The sequence below is a fragment of the Mya arenaria genome, chromosome 12 (assembly GCF_026914265.1).
Source record: "Mya arenaria isolate MELC-2E11 chromosome 12, ASM2691426v1".
NCBI classification, from domain to species: domain Eukaryota; kingdom Metazoa; phylum Mollusca; class Bivalvia; order Myida; family Myidae; genus Mya; species Mya arenaria.
Window position 1 is genome coordinate 18,078,312 of NC_069133.1, and position 18,004 is coordinate 18,096,315.

The 18,004-nt window shown below is 35.4% G+C and overlaps 1 protein-coding gene across 1 annotated transcript in view; it reads right to left on the bottom strand.

Moving 5' to 3' along the window:
* Positions 1–18,004, bottom strand: part of LOC128211181 (probable ATP-dependent RNA helicase DDX56) — a 46,032-nt gene that overhangs the window by 23,271 nt on the left and 4,757 nt on the right. Inside the window, exons 5-13 of the mRNA XM_052915636.1 lie at positions 16,788–16,958; positions 16,282–16,372; positions 13,858–13,922; positions 13,597–13,701; positions 10,972–11,043; positions 5,439–5,552; positions 4,774–4,893; positions 3,402–3,502; positions 169–242 (exon numbers count right to left, since the gene is read on the bottom strand). Of these exons, the coding sequence (XP_052771596.1) occupies positions 169–242; positions 3,402–3,502; positions 4,774–4,893; positions 5,439–5,552; positions 10,972–11,043; positions 13,597–13,701; positions 13,858–13,922; positions 16,282–16,372; positions 16,788–16,958 (913 nt within the window). The remainder of the gene's footprint in view (positions 1–168; positions 243–3,401; positions 3,503–4,773; positions 4,894–5,438; positions 5,553–10,971; positions 11,044–13,596; positions 13,702–13,857; positions 13,923–16,281; positions 16,373–16,787; positions 16,959–18,004) is intronic.

Below are 18,004 nucleotides of genomic sequence, written 5' to 3' on the forward strand. Positions count from 1 at the left end.
AATACCTGATTTGTTGATGTTTTCATAAACCGCATGGAATCGTTTCAGCAAGTGAACATGACATACAATCCAACCATTGTAAACTTACTGCTTGAAACATCATACCAAAAGTATGAAACAAGCACATATCTGAAAATGGCGTTAAAACCCCCATCAAGTCGGGATTACCTTTGCTCGGTACTTGAAGCCCTCAATCTCCTCCATCTTGAACTGGTACGGCTTGAATACGGCAGACTCATGGCCTGAAATTAAAATAATGAACTTGCCATACAATCTTGGGTCAATATTCTAATGTCACATATGTAAATAAAAACGCAATCCCATGAAAGGTCTCCATAAAATCTTCTCATATACTAAGTTTGGTCACCTTTTGTCAAACCTAACTCAGATTATTCTATACAATAGTTGAGTTTGACGCCGCCCTTATGTCGGCCTGCCAAACCATGGGCGTACAACATTCTAATAACCAGGTATCACTTTGGTTAAATATATTAAAAAATGTGCCTGTCAAAAGCAATAAAAAAAAGAAGAAAAAAAGTCAATCTATGGCCATAATTTGTATTTAAGGTTAGTTAAGAGTTATTGAACCTAAATGTGTGATGACCTTGCACAACTGTATGAAGTATTAAGTCAATTGAGTGAAGAGTAAAGAAGTTTTAGTGAAAATACGAACTTGCCCTCTTTTAACCAGATAATATGCGCCCGAAATTTAAAATCTTAGTCAATCAGGCGCCATCATATGCATTTGTTGGATGAAATGGTGTAATGTAACCTATTTTTAATATGGTCATCAATATTTGTGTTAAGTATAAATTCAATCGAATGAAGGGTATAGCAGTTATAAGTAAAAATCCCAACTTTAACCTGTCACATGCCTTAAAACTTTAACCCAAGTTCCTAAGACAATCAGGGGTCAAAATTTGTATTTAGGATAATATGCAGTTATGGAATCTCATTTTAATAGTCCTGAACAACTGTGTGAAGTATTAAGTGAATTGAATGAAGGGTATTGGAATAAGAAGCAAAAATGCCAAAGCCGACGCCAGGGCGAGTAGTAAAACCTTATTACTTTTGATAGTCAAGCTAAAATGGTATATCACGTTTCTGTGAGAAAATTTCACTCACTTTGAAGTGTAACACTTGTTAATTTTTCAAGAAATCCATGTTGCATCAGGCCAAAAGACAGCAAAGTTCTTGTCCAGCAGGTAATAAAGAATTAAGAATAAAACCAGAAAATTAGCAGGACATATCTAATATTTAATCTGAGATATTTATGAAAACAACTCTCTCTGAGTGCAGGTATTGGACTAAATTTAAAGTATAACAACTATTAATTGTCTGCATTGCTCAGCAATATAGAGAAGGCATCCTGGACCACATCCTGGTACTTACATTTTTGTTATAACATACCTTTGAACACACTTCTTACAAAAATGTATTTTTTCACTTCAAATTTTGCAATTGCTTAATACTGAGATTTGTTTATGTGTGTGGGGTGAAATTCTGCAGATTTCCTAAAAGAATGCTATAAATATGATCTCACAAGATTTGTGAGCTTTTATAGTAATTAACTCATCTAAATTAGGAGGAATTTAGTGTTAATGTATTGTGGTCAAAGGGAGACAAATCTTATAAAATTAAAGTACTGTGAAATCATTAATGTTCGTGGGCATGAAATTTCGTGGTTTGCCGGAAAAAAACAATTTCGTGGGTACTTGAATTCGTGGATTTTCATTTTTGAAAAAAAAAATGAAATCGAAGATGCAATCGTCCTAGATCGTCTGCATAATATCCACGCGCTGGCCCGTGATTTCCGTCTTCTATGTCACTCGGTTTATGACACTCGCCAATGTGGTACGACATGCCAATTAGTGCATATAACCATGTCACTTATCGATTTAATTGGGAATAAAGGTAATAAACGAAGATGTACCCTGATCATAGATAAAGATAGGGGAAGCCATTGAATGCCAATTAAGAATTTTGCAAACTGTGAAAACAACGAAACGTTGCGTATGTTGTCATGTTCGGTGCTTAGTAACCTTTGATGTACTAGTAATCGATTAATTATTTCATTAAATAAAAAAATCGAGTATGGACACTCATCACGCACATCTTGTAAACTTGGAGATTTTCATTAACAGCGCACGTTTAAACACGTGCTTATAACTGTCATTTGGTTCATAAAACACATTTAATTGATTTGGTTCATTATTTGTTAAAGGCAGTTATTATATATTAACAGAATAATGATCGTAAGTTATACAGTGAGACAGGTGTTAACACTGTATACTGCGACCTCTGTAAATAATATACTACAGTAGAGTATGTACGTAACAAGGCAATTGAAAAAGTGAATAAAGGGTTTATATTTCGTGGGATCTTGAATTCGTGGATCACCCAACCCACGAAAACCACGAACATTAATGCCCCACGAACATTAATGATTTCACAGTACATTATTAACATAACTTAAAGTGCACACAACAATGTGTTAACCGCAGATGAATTCATCACTTGTGGGAGGAAAACTGAAAGGTGAAAGCTAAATATATGCTATAAACAGGATATATTTCATCATTCAAAGCATTGAGGGGGACATTTAATCCTTTGTGGTTATAGATTTGTATTTATAGAACTGATCTGGGTTGGTATTCGTTATGCAACTTAAAGTGATTCAATGGTCATACATCATTGATTTCATTCACTCTAATAGTAAGTTATTAATACCAAGTAATCCGATTAGCTACATCTTTCTTAGATTCAATTAATATGGACCACAGGGTTCTCAAAAAGATTCGGTTGAACCGTCTAAAAAAGTAATCGACCAGTTACTACTTATTTTACTTAAAGTTCACATATTTTTCTTTTTGCTATACCAGCCCACAATATCTGGTCTGCGTTGGTAAAGTTTAAAGTACAATTGAAAATTCAATATAGATATAAAAATGAAGAGAGACAGCCTGGTGATTAGCATAAGGCAGCCGCAAATTTGTAAAAAAACACTACATTAACACTTATCATCATCTTCTTAGCAGGATGGGTTTTTTTTATTGCACACACCAGCTGCCATTAAAGGTTGCTTTCAATTTAGAAAAAAAAAATCACTGAAATTATGCAGTCTAAAAAAAACTTGATTAAAGATTCATTGTTATTTAATAAAGAAAACATAAATTTAATGACTTTTATAATCGGCATGACTTAAGTAAAGAAATACATGCACTCGGCGTGTCGTGATTTTACATTATTCTATTTTTGAAAACAGCAAATCAACAAACTTCGGCAAACCTTAAAATTTCATGCCAACGAAAATATATGACGTCAAATATTTTGACAAACAGCATCTCAGCCTCACCCATAGTTTTATATTACACATTTCGCACCAATGTTTTCATCCCTACCTTCATGCCCGGCCAGTTCTGCTTCGACATTTTCCAACAATGGCATCTCCTTAATGGAAACAAACGATAGTGCAGTCCCCTTGTTTTCTCCCCTTGCCGTCCTGTGAATGAGAATGGTAAAAGTTTTTTTGTTTTTTTTTTCATTTTACTGTCTTTGCGAAGTGTTATAACAACATGATATAAGTTTCAACCTATTTATTTAAACAACAATTGTGAGACAAATAATGGCAACATAACATTAATATTAATAATGACAACATAATATTAATACTGGCACAATGCTACGTGAGAGTGTGGTCTATTGTGTGGGGAAAACCAGATTACCCAGGGGAAACCCACTTGTCCGGCTTGGTGACCACTAACCAAACTCACATACGCCCAGGCTGGGAATTGAACTCAGGACCTCTAGGTGCAAAGCGAGTGCGCTTAAACCTAACATCATTATATTAATCATTCTCATTGGCACAATGTTACGCGGGACTGTAATCTAATGCCTCGGGGGAAACCCGAGGGCAAGTCACTTGTCTTGCTTGGCGACCACCAACCAAACTCAATTATAAGCCACAGCTGAAAATCGAAGAGGCGAGTGCGCTAACCAGTCGACAAAATGGTCAATATTTATGTTAAGGTCCCATTTCAAGATTGAAATATCATCAACTCATAAGTAAACAATTTTTGACAATGTTGTCATAGCTTGTTTTATTGAAAAAGCCATTATTTTAATTATGTTATACTAAGTAAAGGGAAGCAATTGCAACATGCTTAACATAAATCTTTAAACCCCGATTTTTCTTGTCATATCTGTGCAGTTTTCAAACCCGCTTGAAACACCTTACCCTAAGCCTGAGACAAGTAAAAATTGCTGCAGACAAGTATGAATTTTAACACATCTGCTCAATTTTGCAAGTTAAGAAATATGATAGGAAATAAAGAAAACTGAAAATCGAATGAAAAAAACATCAACATGCACTGACGATCATTTGCGTTCGGATAGCCTTTTCTTTTTATAATTGTTATCAGTTTCTCAAGCTAACAACTCTTTTTGCTTCTACTAGCGTAATCAGTCAATTTGTATATATTTTATAAGTAACTGTATGACCTTCACATTGAAAACGTTAACATACATCCATAATTATAAGATTATGTATTAATGTTCAGTCTACGATATGTAGAAGGGGTTTAGCCCGTTGCATAAATAAACAAATAAGCTACATTGCTAGAGTTGATTCTGGCAAGCTAAAAAGCTTCAGGCAAGTACGTTTTGAAAGCAGCTTTCCAAACTGGCAAGTTCTGCAAAAACATTTTTCGAAAGACTATGTGAAATTCTTTATGTTGTAATTTTCTTATTTCAGATAACAACCAAAATACCTACCGCCCGACTCTGTGAATGTACGCCTGTACGGTGGTTGGAAAGTCGAAGTTGATCACGTTAGACACATTCTGGAAGTCCAGGCCCCTTGACACGCCAAACTCCTGATCCTTCTTACGCCCACTGAAATGAGGGCTTGGTTGAGATTTTAAGCCCAAATTCGCTTTATAAGAGTAAACGTTTGCTCAGTCAAGAACTCATGTACTCAAAGAAAGTAAAAGCAATTGTTTCAAAGAGTTTAACATTTAATTTGTTAAACAATGAACTACGTTAAATAACATGTTTAATATGATTCAAATTAAGTAAATTGACCATACATTAAGACATAGCTGACGAAAGGGTCTAGACTATTTATGGCACTGAATGGCCGCTGAGTGTTGGATGAAATACATGAATACATGAGTTCCATCGAACCATTTTGGACCTTCAGACATAATTATTACAAATTAAAAAAAAAATGAAATAATTATGTATTTTTAATTTGTTTCAATTTCAACTAAAGTTCTCCACCTCATTTTCTTGACAATTTACGACAATTACTTTACTCATGTTTCCATTACAACCATGACTTTTGTCCAGACTAATTTGGATAACTTTTTTGATAAATCTAGAGGGATAGGATCATGTGGCATTGTCTACATATTGGTTCGGAATGAGAATCCACTCACCGTTTCTGTGTGTTATCTTGCTGTGGTTTATTTCTGGGGTCTTGTAGGAGGTTCTCGTCACTGGCAATAATGTAATCATACAGGCCGTTGTTAAACTGGCTCACAATGTGGCACCTGGAAAAAACAACAACATCAAAATCTCAAAATGTCTATAAAAAAATTGTGCATTTATGCGAGGTTTACACATCGTGTGTCTTTCTGTTTCTAAGGAAGCAGCGGTATCCATGCATTCGAAATGCTCCAGAACACATCACGAATGTTATTGCGCATGGTGTTATTAATCTTCCTAGCAAAATGAACAGGCCTCTGTCTCAATAAAAATCTTAAGGGTTAAGATCATAAATTCCAAGTCAAAACCCTGTATTAGGAGAAAACTGTGTTTCAATAAAAATATCATAAAGACATTTATCATATAGATTCTGCCTGTAACTGTCCACCGGTACTCTTAAGAAGTGTAAGGTTTACTATGAGTGGTCCATAAGGTCGCAAAATTTCAAACCAAACTGTATGTAGGTATTTATTTTTGCTTTTCTAAACTAAAAAGTATGCATTGACAATGAGCCAACGTTACCACAGTCTCTTTTGAATGTAAACTTAATCATTTTTTTTTTCTGATGAACTAGTTAATATAAATATTTCAGCTTCTCTGTTCAGACAGCCAAAAGCTGTTATAAATCACTCTCCTTCTGGTTGCATACTGATGATAAAATATGTTGAATTTTATTACTACTTGTAATTATAAAATTATAGTACATGTTTATTTTTGTGAAACAAATGGAATGAAGATAATTATTTGTAACTTGATAAAAGTGCTTTTCTGTCTAGATCTGGACTTGAAACTGTTCATAGTTATGGCCTGTGAAACCAGGCCTTAATTTCTCGAAATGTCATTTATAACAGGATTAAGTTATGCTGACTATTTTTGTTTTGGTATAATTTTTGAATATTAACATTCTTAACAGTTTTTGGACTGAGAAAGAAATTTGTCACGTAAGCTTATTACATTTAAGAAGTTCGGGCCAGGCTATCAGATGACATCATAATCTAACTGGTATGTGCTTTATCTTTGCAAAAAATACAGAAATTATTGAAAAGCAAACAAACTGGTAATCAATATGTGGAACATGTTATTTTAAAGGATTATATATAGGAAGGGTTAAGTAGGTCAAGGTGAAACCACGTCAATCTTTCTTTCAATGCCAGGTACAGACCACAAAGAGGTAGTAGTAGGCGTATTGTGTGACGGTTGCGTGGGCCAATCAAACCACATAATTATTTTTTTTGCAATTCCAGATACTTATACGTACATTCATATTGCCCACTTTTGAAAGAATGTTCACATACACCCATATCAAAACAGATCGATCTCTCAATATCCGGGTTTGTTCTATCACCATGCCTGCATTAAGATCTCTAAAAGGAAGGTGATTTGACGTTATCACGGATTCTAACCACCGATAAATGTCAACCCTGAGTTTGAGGGATTCACGCCCAAAACAGGGTTAAGGGACTTACACCCCTTTTGAAATGGTTTCCAAAGTCATAAACATTTATTTAGTCAAGGTACCTCCTACCCCTTGGTTCTTTTACGTGCTTGGTGTAAAGCACTGATACACGGGGTACAACTTTCCTGGGTTAAACCAGTACTGAGTACACCACTTTTCCAAGCACTACCCTTTAAATGCCAAGCACCAGGCAAGGGAGCTACTTGTACCAATTTTTAACATCTTTCGGTATGACGCGGCCAGGGATCAAACCCACGACCTCCCGCTCTGTAGGCGGATGCTTAACCACTGGGCCACGGAGATGGTAAATGATGCAAATGTCAAAGCGAAAAAAATATTCTTAACAACTGTACAAAATATTTTTCTATTATTTTTTTTAAAAGCTGCACTTTCACAGATTTAACGTTTTGACAACTTTTTAATTTTTTGTCTTGGAACAAGCCATTTTTTGCGAAAATGCATAAAAACCGGCTATATAAGACTGTTGACAAAAAATAAGACTGCAGATTTTTATATTCAAGTTCAAAAATTGATGTTTAAGGCATTTTCCTTAAACCGATAGTAACAGTTTAAAGCTGAACTCTCACAGATTTACCATTTTTATTTTTTGTCTTGGAAAGAGCAAATCGTTGCGTAAATATCTGCAAACCAATGATATAATATTGCTGACAAAAGATCAGATCACAGATTTTCATATTTCCGTAACACTTACTACTTACTAAATAATGCATTTATGGAAAATATTAACTACTGATAACAAGAATGTAACTGTGAATCTAACAGCAGAAAGTGCAAAAATATTAAGTGATTGGTGAATGCTAAAAGATTTACTGTGGTCTACTATAGTCTCATAAGGTAGAAATACTGTGTTTTATGCTCATTTCTTTAAAATTAAACTCGATATCCTTCATAAGAACCATTGTTTTTGACATTTATTCATCTTTTCAGGAAAATTAAAACAATATTAATAATTGTGGTGAACCTTATTTGGGAGAAAGAGTGTATCTTTAAAGCTGCATTCTCACAGATATACTATTTTTACAACTTTTTTTATTTATTTTTTTTGTCTTGGAAAGAGCAATTTTTGGCCTAAATATCTGCAGACCAATGATATACTGTAAGATTGACAAAAAATCAGATCATAGATTTCCATATTACCGTTCGAAAATAAATGTTTTATGGCTTAAACCGTTACTAACAGTTCAAGAAAAATGCATAAAACATCATTTTAAAACTTAAATATAAAAATCTGCGATCTAAATTTTTGTCAGCAGTCTTATATAACTGGTTCCCATGGATTTTCACAAAAATTGGCTCGTTTCAAGATAAAAAATGAATAAGTTGTCAATACGTTCAATCTGTGAGAGTGCAGCTTTAATTAATTAACATTTTCTTCTATGAAAGAATGGATGAATCCTATGCCCGATTTAATTTTAGTCTTAAACCAGAGTTCCCACGTCACCCTGTAAAGTAACAGGCATTATTTTTGCAATAAATGTCCTTACAATATTTTTTTTACTGAAAAGCATTTGACGCAAAACAAGTGTGGTTACGCCTGGAGATTTATGATTTCAAGCCTTAGAAAGAACGTCAGAATGTGAATGTTATCTTCCTGCTGTGGTTTTGGGAACCAATAAAATCATTGTTATAGATTTTCACATTTTCAATGGTTCATGCTGGTCAAATAATTACGTGTGCATTAAGAAAATGAGTAACATTATGACGTAATAACATCACCTGTAAGTATGTTATCATAACAGACTTGGGAACAAAATAAACATCCAGATAATGCAGTAGATAAATATGACCAAATTTAATAACTTTTAATCTTGTGATAATGATAAAATATTGAATAGCAATCAGGGGCGCAGCTAGCCCTCTATTCATGTGGATTCATAATTGTGCTACGGGGGTCCAGGGGCATGCCGGAGAATGGACAGTTTTAGGATCATGTAGTCAAGTACGCATGATGCAACTTTGGCTAATTTAAAAAAAAATTGTCAGAATCATGTGGATTCAGTCACGTACTTGCGTATAGGCAGTTACACACCTGGCAATGATATAAATTTATCATTTGCTACAGATAAAGGAAAAACTTAGCGTCACTTAATTAACATTTTTAAATATATGCCACATTCAGTTGTGATTCACTCTTTTTTAGCCCATTGCATGCCTAAAGTGTCCCCAAGACCCCTCGCTGAAATGGTTTAGTCCTTTCATCTGCCAGATCAGTCACAACCATGACATTATGTCAATGAACATAATATTATTTTTCTCATCCTTAGTCCTTTCTGTAGCTCTTCTTTCAAAACATATTGAATTATTTCATGTTACAGACAATACCAAGTTAATAAACTTTTATTTAGCATGTTAATCCTGCCAAGAGACAAATCTGGATTTATTCCTTTGAGGGCTGTTCTTAAATTTGAAGCAAACTGGAGTGTCAATACTAACAACAAATAATTGGAGACAACAAGATACACAAGAGCACCACAAGGGGCATAACTTAACATGTATTTAAGCAAGAGTTATTGAGCTTGCTATACTAATGCATATTGTCACTGGTTACATGAGTTCTAGGACAAAAAAATAATATGAAAAACTAGAGGCACCACAATGCCACAAAACCAGGTTTTTAATATGGGTATCAGTGGCAGCCTTTATCTTTACTTTAAAAAAAAAATGTAATTGAAAAATACTATTTTATGTGTTTATTTTCCATCAACTCGAGATGTTGGGTGGAAACCATCTTTCTATTTTTAGTAACGGAGACAATCCCAAGCTAGCACTCCACATACGCTACCAACACAAACTTTTATCACTATCCATCAATTCTTACTTAAGTTATTGGGTGGAAACCATTATATATTTTTAGTAACAGTAACCTTGACCTGGACCCCCCATATAGAATCCCAAGCTAACTTTTCACATAAGCTACCTAGGCACCAACTTTTATTACTATTCATCAATTCTAACTTAAGTTATTGGGCAGAAACCCATGTTTGAGGACCACCATTCCGTCCACCCACTGACATCCCCATTCTGCTAACCTGGTTTTTGGTGAAAACCTGGTTAAAAATGGGAAATGCATATTAAACATCAAAACATCTATATCTGCTTGAAGGTCAATTGAAGTGATAACGAGTATTGTTTTAATAATAATACGAAAATGGTTAATTTCTTGCAACTTTCAAGCAAATCCATTTAAGTTATTAATCAGTGTACAATTTTTTATTACCTTTTTTGAAAGCTGGCCTTGGTTTTTCTGGTGACCATGACCTTCAATATGTTGTTTTAAATATCAATAAGTGTCTAAAGGTCATGAGTCTAATGACTAGCCTCCCAACAAAGTTTGAAGACCGAATGTCCAAATGTGCTGTTCATCTTGATTGGCCAAGGTTTTTGTGTTCAAGGTCATTGTGACCTTTACTTTTGACCTGCTAACCTTCATATCAATAGGAGTCATCTGCAGGTAATGGTCAAACTCCCTACCAACTTTGAGGACCTTAGGCCTAAACATACCCAATTGGACAAGCTTTTTGTGTTCAATAGCTCGAAAATCTTTTAACCTTTAATCTATTGAACTCAAAATCATCTGCTAGTCATAGTCAACCTTACTACCAAGTTTGAGGAAAAAAGACCAGACACTGAAGTCATCAATCTGACAAATTTTTTGGCGTCCAAAAGAATATATCCAATGCGTTTTTTTGAAAGCCAAGGTGAATATTTTTGCCTGAAGACATCGCCAATATTTTTGCCAAAAGACAACAAAGGATTGGCTAAATCTTAAGGATTTTATTTAAACAAGCTTTAAAGCATAAACAGACTATGTAGCTTGTCAAATCCTCACTACATGTCATGTTGAAGATTTAAATTATGCACGGGTTTAGACTTGTATTTGCGGTTATTCCCGAAATGATCACGCAGCGAATTGAATGCTTAACCACAATATCAATGTAGATGAATAATTTTTGAAAATGGTGTCGCAAGTTTTAAACCATTGCCAAACATAACATTAATTTTATTACCTTGAATTTACAGGCAACTCAGAGTTGAGAACACAGGCTGGAATCCCGAACTGCTCAAGAAACAGGCGTAACCTGAAACAAGTTACGTAGGTCACCATTTTTAAATTTTCAACATCCAATACTCCTTCAAGAACAGTCACGCTGTAATGGAAGATATTTCTCTGCTATAACCAGTATATCAATATCATGGATAACAGTATAATAAATTATGATTTCATAATATTATTAACATTATTTCTTTCATCAGCACAAAGGGAATTTAAATTGTAAAGGTGAAAGGAAAATAACTCAAAGAGGCAAATGTGCAAATACATTTTAAGCTATAATAATAGCTATTTAATAATTGATTACCATTACTCTGACGAAACCCATTTGCCTGGCAAAGTGATCACAAACCAACGTTGTCCTAGGACCATAATCATTAACTTTCTGAGTCTGAGTCTTTAGATTTTAGACTCCGGTGACATTTTCTAAATATTACAAAATATCTCTTATAAAATTATTTGCAACAAAAGATGAATATATAATTGCAAAACAAGTTATTTATGACAGATCCTGCAAATGATTTGCAATTGTTGCTTAACTCTCATATACAATATAATTAAACTGTGTGGTTTTATGTCTCAAACTTGGACTCAAGAGGTTAGTAAATATAGGCCCTGAGTGAGAAGAGGGCATGCTAAATCCAATTAAACAAGAGATGTTAGTGAAACATTTATGCCCCCTTGGGAGCCAAATTGTTAGTAGGATTTGGACACTTAAAATATGGACAATCAGAAAACCTTTTTTCAGCTTACAGTCACACTGACCTTGACCTTTGACCCACTGACCTCAAAATCAATAGGGTTCATCTGCTGGTCATGACCAATAAGCCTACCTAGTATGAGGTCCCTGGGTCAAAGCGTTCTCAAGTTATTGATCGGAAACCGTTTTTCATGTTAAGGTCACACTGACCTTGACCTTTGACCCACTGACCTCAAAATCAATAGGGTTCATCTGCTGGTCATGACCAATAAGCCTACCTAGTATGAGGTCCCTGGGTCAAAGCGTTCTCAAGTTATTGATCGGAAACCGTTTTTCATGTTAAGGTCACACTGACCTTGACCTTTGACCCACTGACCTCAAAATCAATAGGGTTCATCTGCTGGTCATGACCAATACACCTACCAAGTATGAGGTTCCTGGGTCAAAGCGTTCTCAAGTTATTGATCGGAAACCGTTTTTCATGTAAAGGTCACACTGACCTTGACCTTTGACCCACTGACCTCAAAATCAATAGGGTTCATCTGCTGGTGATGACCAATACACATACCAAGTATGAGGTCCCTCGGTCAAAGCGTTCTCAAGTTATTGATCGGAAACCATTTGGTATTCCGACCGACCGACAGACAGACAGACAGACCGACCGACATGTGCAAAACAATATACCCCACTTTTTTCAAAAGGGGGCATAAATATCATTGTGGTTACTGTTCTGTTGGGCCCTGAGTGAGAAGAGGGCATGCTAAATCCAATTAAAATATCATTGTGGTTACTGTTCTGTTGGGCCCTGAGTGAGAAGAGGGCATGCTTAATCCAATTAAAATATCATTGTGGTTACTGTTCTGTTGGGCTCTCAGAGTGAGAAGAGGGCATGCTAAATCCAATTAAAATATCATTGTGGTTACTGTTCTGTTGGGCCCTGAGTGAGAAGAGGGCATGCTAAATCTAATTAAAATATCATTGTGGTTACTGTTCTGTTGGGCTCTCAGAGTGAGAAGAGGGCATGCTAAATCCAATTAAAATATCATTGTGGTTACAGTTCTGTTGGGCCCTGAGTGAGAAGAGGGCATGCTAAATCCAATTAAAATATCATTGTGGTTACTGTTCTGTTGTATGCTGACAATACACAGGCCAGGTAGGCCTGGAAAATATATATATATATATATTTTTTTTTTTTGTGTATAAAGTATGTACTTCAGTATATATTCTGACCAGGGCTTCTAAAAACTGACAATTTCTGATGTGGACTGATTTTGACCTAGCCAAACCTATTTCAGTTACAGAACCAAGCTTTAAAATCAGTGTGAAATTTATTCATTTTTTTTTCCAATTTCGGCTAAGTCAGTAAAAAATGTAGAAATTGTAATACACAAATAGTGTTTGTCACTCAACAAAACCCTATAAACCAGGGGACATCCTTGAGGGTGAAACGGTCGACAATGGTCTGTGTTAACTGACTTATTATTACATGAAAGACAGATGTCGAATTCGGCATCTTTTTCTAATGTCAACAATTGTCATTCAATTGCTACTAAGAGCCAATATCATTAATTAAAGGGCATGGACAAATTGAAACTTTTAGAAGCCCTGATTCTGACATTAATGTTGCAAAGAAAGAAAAAAGGAAAATAAAACTGTTTCCCCTTTTACAAACAAAAGTGCTACATAAAATAATAGATATATATTTTTTATTTTACCCCAAAAAATAAAATTGGATTGGTCGGGTAATCAGAACCACAACATTATTTTTATTTGGCCTAACCACTGTGGTATCTGATCACAATTTAGGCCAGTAATGACCAATCAGTGACTGTGTACATGTATCTCATTAGGCTCAGTGCATACCATACAGTTCCAACTTACTTGTAACACCTGTCAACGTTGTTCACAAACAGGATAGTTTTCCCTCGGACCAGTCGAAGCTTTAACAACGCGTATACCAAGGCAAATTTGTCTTCCTCTGCACATCTGTAGACAAGAGAATACTTTGATTGTAAAATATAGTTCTAATTCATTTAAAAAATTGTTTAACAGAAATGTTTAAGTAGATATGAATGACATTGGTTTTAGTCTATTGGAAATAAACAAAATTATTTAAGAAATTCTTGAAGAAAATAAACTTACTTTATGTGATATTGAGTAAGCTGGGATGTCTGCGGAAGATTTGTTTCATTTAACTTCAGTATCACCTAAAACAAAAACACTGTATACAAAAATTGTCTCCATACATGATAAATTACTTACTCATTAAACCAATACGGTAACCATGGTAAAAGAATATTTTGTTTCCTAGACCTGTACCTTTCTTGGAAATAAAAAAGGACACAAATTCTTTTCTTACTGCAAATTAATATGTTTCAATGCTTCTTGGTGTCGAACAAATGTATGTATGAAAGAAATCCCTATGATGAATAAAAAAGATCAACAGACAAAGGGAGAGTAATGCAACATCCATTTGAATTAAATGTAAATTCATTATCAGCTTGGACCAACTTTTTTAACAAACATAAAACTAAATAGGCAAGGCAAGTTCTCCACTGTGAAACAAGAGCTGTCACAGAGACAGCCAATCGACTATTCCGCCGCTTTTCAGTGTAAGGATTGAAAAGTTTTGGCGAAACATGCATGGATCACTGTTAGATTAGATTTCAATGCAATACATGATGTGCTGAGATATTAACATAAATTTGGTTACATGAAAAATTTTAACCACAATTTTTAAGTCTAATAATTAAGAGCAATTATTTGCAAAATACAGTTATCTAACTTGGTTATTCAATTAGGCTGGGTGGTTGAATACCATTGTATAAAGTCTCACAGGTTCGGATCATGATGGTGAACAAGTGTGCAAAGTTTGAAAGGCATATGTCAATGGACTTTAAAAATATCTGAGGTATTACGCAAACTTTAACGTAAGTTCTAAGTAAAAAAGGGGGCATAATATTGTAAAAAAGCTTGATACAGTCACCCCCTCCTGTACACAGGTTGAAATCATGATGGTGAACAAGTGTGCAAAGTTTCATAGCAATATATATCGATGGACTTTGAAATTATCTGAGGTGGTACACAAACTTTAACATAAATTCTAAGTCGAAAAAGGAGCATAATTCTGTCAAAACGCTTGATAAAGCTACCTCCTCCTGTGTACATGTTGGGGGCATGATGGTGAACAAGTGTGCAAAGTTTCAAAGCCAGATGACAATTGAATTGGAAAATAATTGAGGTGGTATGCAAACTTTTACATAAATTCTAAGTAGATAAAGGGGCATAAATATGTCAAAATGTTTGATACAGTTACCTCCTTCTGTGTACAGATTGAGGGCATGATGGTGAACAAGCGTGCAAAGTTTCAAAGCCAGCTGTCAATGGACTTTGAAAATATTTGAGGTGGTACGCAAACTTTAACGTAAATTCTAAGTAGAAAAAGGGGCATAATTTTGTCAAAATGCTTGATAGAGTTACCTCCTCCTGGTTGGGGGCATGATGGTGAACAAGTGTGCAAAGTTTAAAAGCCAGATGTCAATGGACTTTGAAAATATTTGAGGTGGTACACAAACTTTAACGTAAATTCTAAGTAGAAAAAGGGGCATAATTTTGTCAAAATGCCTGATAGAGTTACCTCCTCCTGTGTACTGGTTGGGGGCATGATGGTGAACAAGTGTGCAAAGTTTCAAAGCCAGCTGTCAATGGACTTTGAAAATATTTGAGGTGGTACAAAACTCTTACAAAATCTTTAACAAAAGTGGTTACACCGACGCTCGGGTGACTAGGATAGCACTCCTTATTCTTTGAATAGTCGAGCTAAAAATGCAATCATTTGAAAACATTCCAAAATTGGATGTGTTATTGAGGGGTCATGAAAATAAGCCCCTAAAGTGTTACCTTAAAATTCATAATTGATGACCTTGACATGATCGCTGCTTGATAGTTGTGAACACTTGTGCAAAGTAATTTTGAAATTCTTCCACCAGATGAAAAGTCATGGAGCTGTCACCAAAAATCTGACCTTTGACCCCTAAGTTTGACCTTGACATTGAAGATATCTGGTTGGAACATGCATTCTGCAAGTTGACTTCATGTGTTTAAAATCTGTGCATAGCGAATTTAAAAAAAATTTCATCGCTTGAGGAGTTTAGGAGTGAAATAGGGGACAGACAGACGGACAAAGTAGCAACTATATACTTCCTATCATGAGCATAAAAACTTAACCCAAGTACATGAATGTACATTTATATAAGGCACTGACTTTATTTTGTCATTTTCACTTGTCACGGATGCGCAAATAAGTATAAGAGTGAAATGCTGGTCACTAAGTACGTCCATGCTAAAACATGATAGGAAGTGGAATCCAATTCTGCGCTGATGTTTATGTCCACAGGGTTATGTCCACTGTGTTATGTACAAAGTATAATGCCCACAGTGTTATGCTGACTGTATCATGTACATGGTGATATTGCCATAGTGTTATATCCATGGTTTTATGCCGATGGTGTTACCATGGTGTTTTTTATATATGGGTACAAGTATACATGTTCCTTCCTTGCTTACAGCATTGTGTAGCACCATCTTCTTGAGAGCCTTAACATCATCCCCTAGTGTTGCAGACATCAGGAATGCCTGGTATATCTTTGGCATGTGACTGAAATAAACCAACACACTGTTGTAAGCATATCCATGTTATTTGCACAGAATAAATACTGGCAAGTTTTGTTTACATTTCTTGTCTGAAAATAGAACACAATGAATTTGTATGTGGTACAAAAATATGAAGTAATGATTGAAATAAGATGTGAAATGACAGTGTATATTTTTAATAAAACCATTACATACAATAGTGAAAAACTGCACAAGCAAAAGTTGATGTTTGCCAATGAGATAACATGACAATTATCAAGGCCAGAGTTATGGACCATGCTATACATAGGCTTGTTTTAACCTTTAACATGACTGGGTTCCCTAATTTGACATGGATCTCTTTTGTATGATTTTTGTGTGTGGGTAAACTTTAAGAGACAATAAGACCATTAACCACTCCATGATAGTTTACCACTTACTTTAGTATAGCTTTCACGTTATCTTCATATCCGAATGAAAAAACCAGGTCAGCCTCGTCAATGACGATCATCTCTAGTGATTCGCTGACATCAAGGTTCCCTGCTTGTATATGGGCCAACAGGCGAGACGGGGTACCAACTACGATATCTGGTTTCTCTGACAACATTGGCCTAAAAGGGAAATGGGATTTTGTAAGACTGTGTATACTAATTGTAATGGTATCATACAATTGAGTATATATAGGTGTTGCATTAAATAAATGATAAAACAATTTACATGTATATATATCATGGATTAAACTTGATTTGAATATCAAGTACTTTGGAACTTGAAAATAAATCTTGAATAATATCAGAAATATATTTTTCAGGTTTGTAAAATCAAAGTAGAGAGTCTTACAACAGTGCTCCAGCCAGAATTTGAAAAGGGCAGTGTGCTAGGTCAGAAAGAGCAGGGTGCTAGGTCAGAAAGGGCAGGGTGCTAGGTCAGAAAGGGCAGGGTGCTAGGTCAGAAAGGGCAGGGTGCTAGGTCAGAAAGGGCAGGGTGCTAGGTCAGAAAGGGCAGGGTGCTAGGTCAGAAAGGGCAGGGTGCTAGGTCAGAAAGGGCAGGGTGCTAGGTCAGAAAGGGCAGGGTGCTAGGTCAGTAGGGCAGGGTGCTAGGTCAGAAAGGGCAGGGTGCTAGGTCAGAAAGGGCAGGGTGCTACATGTAGGTCAGAAAGGGCAGGGTGCTAGGTCAGAAAGGGCAGGGTGCTAGGTCAGAAAGGGCAGGGTGCTAGGTCAGAAAGGGAAGGGTGCTAGGTCAGAAAGGGCAGGGTGCTAGGTCAGAAAGGGCACTTTTGATGCACTTTGAATGAGCCTTAATGGGGCACTTGCAAGTGCCAATGTTCAATTCTTATTGTTTATGTGTTGTAACTACATTTTATACTTTCAATACTAATAGTTTGTAATTAGTACCTATTAAAACTGTTATTTTTACTTCAATTTCAAAATTATTTATTCATTATTTTCATACTTATTTCTGATAATTGACTCTGTCAAATAAAATGGCTCAGCGGGGTGAACCAAAAAGGCAACAGGGTGCTGGAAAAGGGCAGCCGGGTGCGCCAACCTGCTATTTAGGCATAGCTGGAGCACTGTTACATCCTTATTTCTATCTAGGAAACCAATTTGAGCATAGTTCTATAAGCTTTCAACTTTTGTTGCAATCAAGTTAAAAG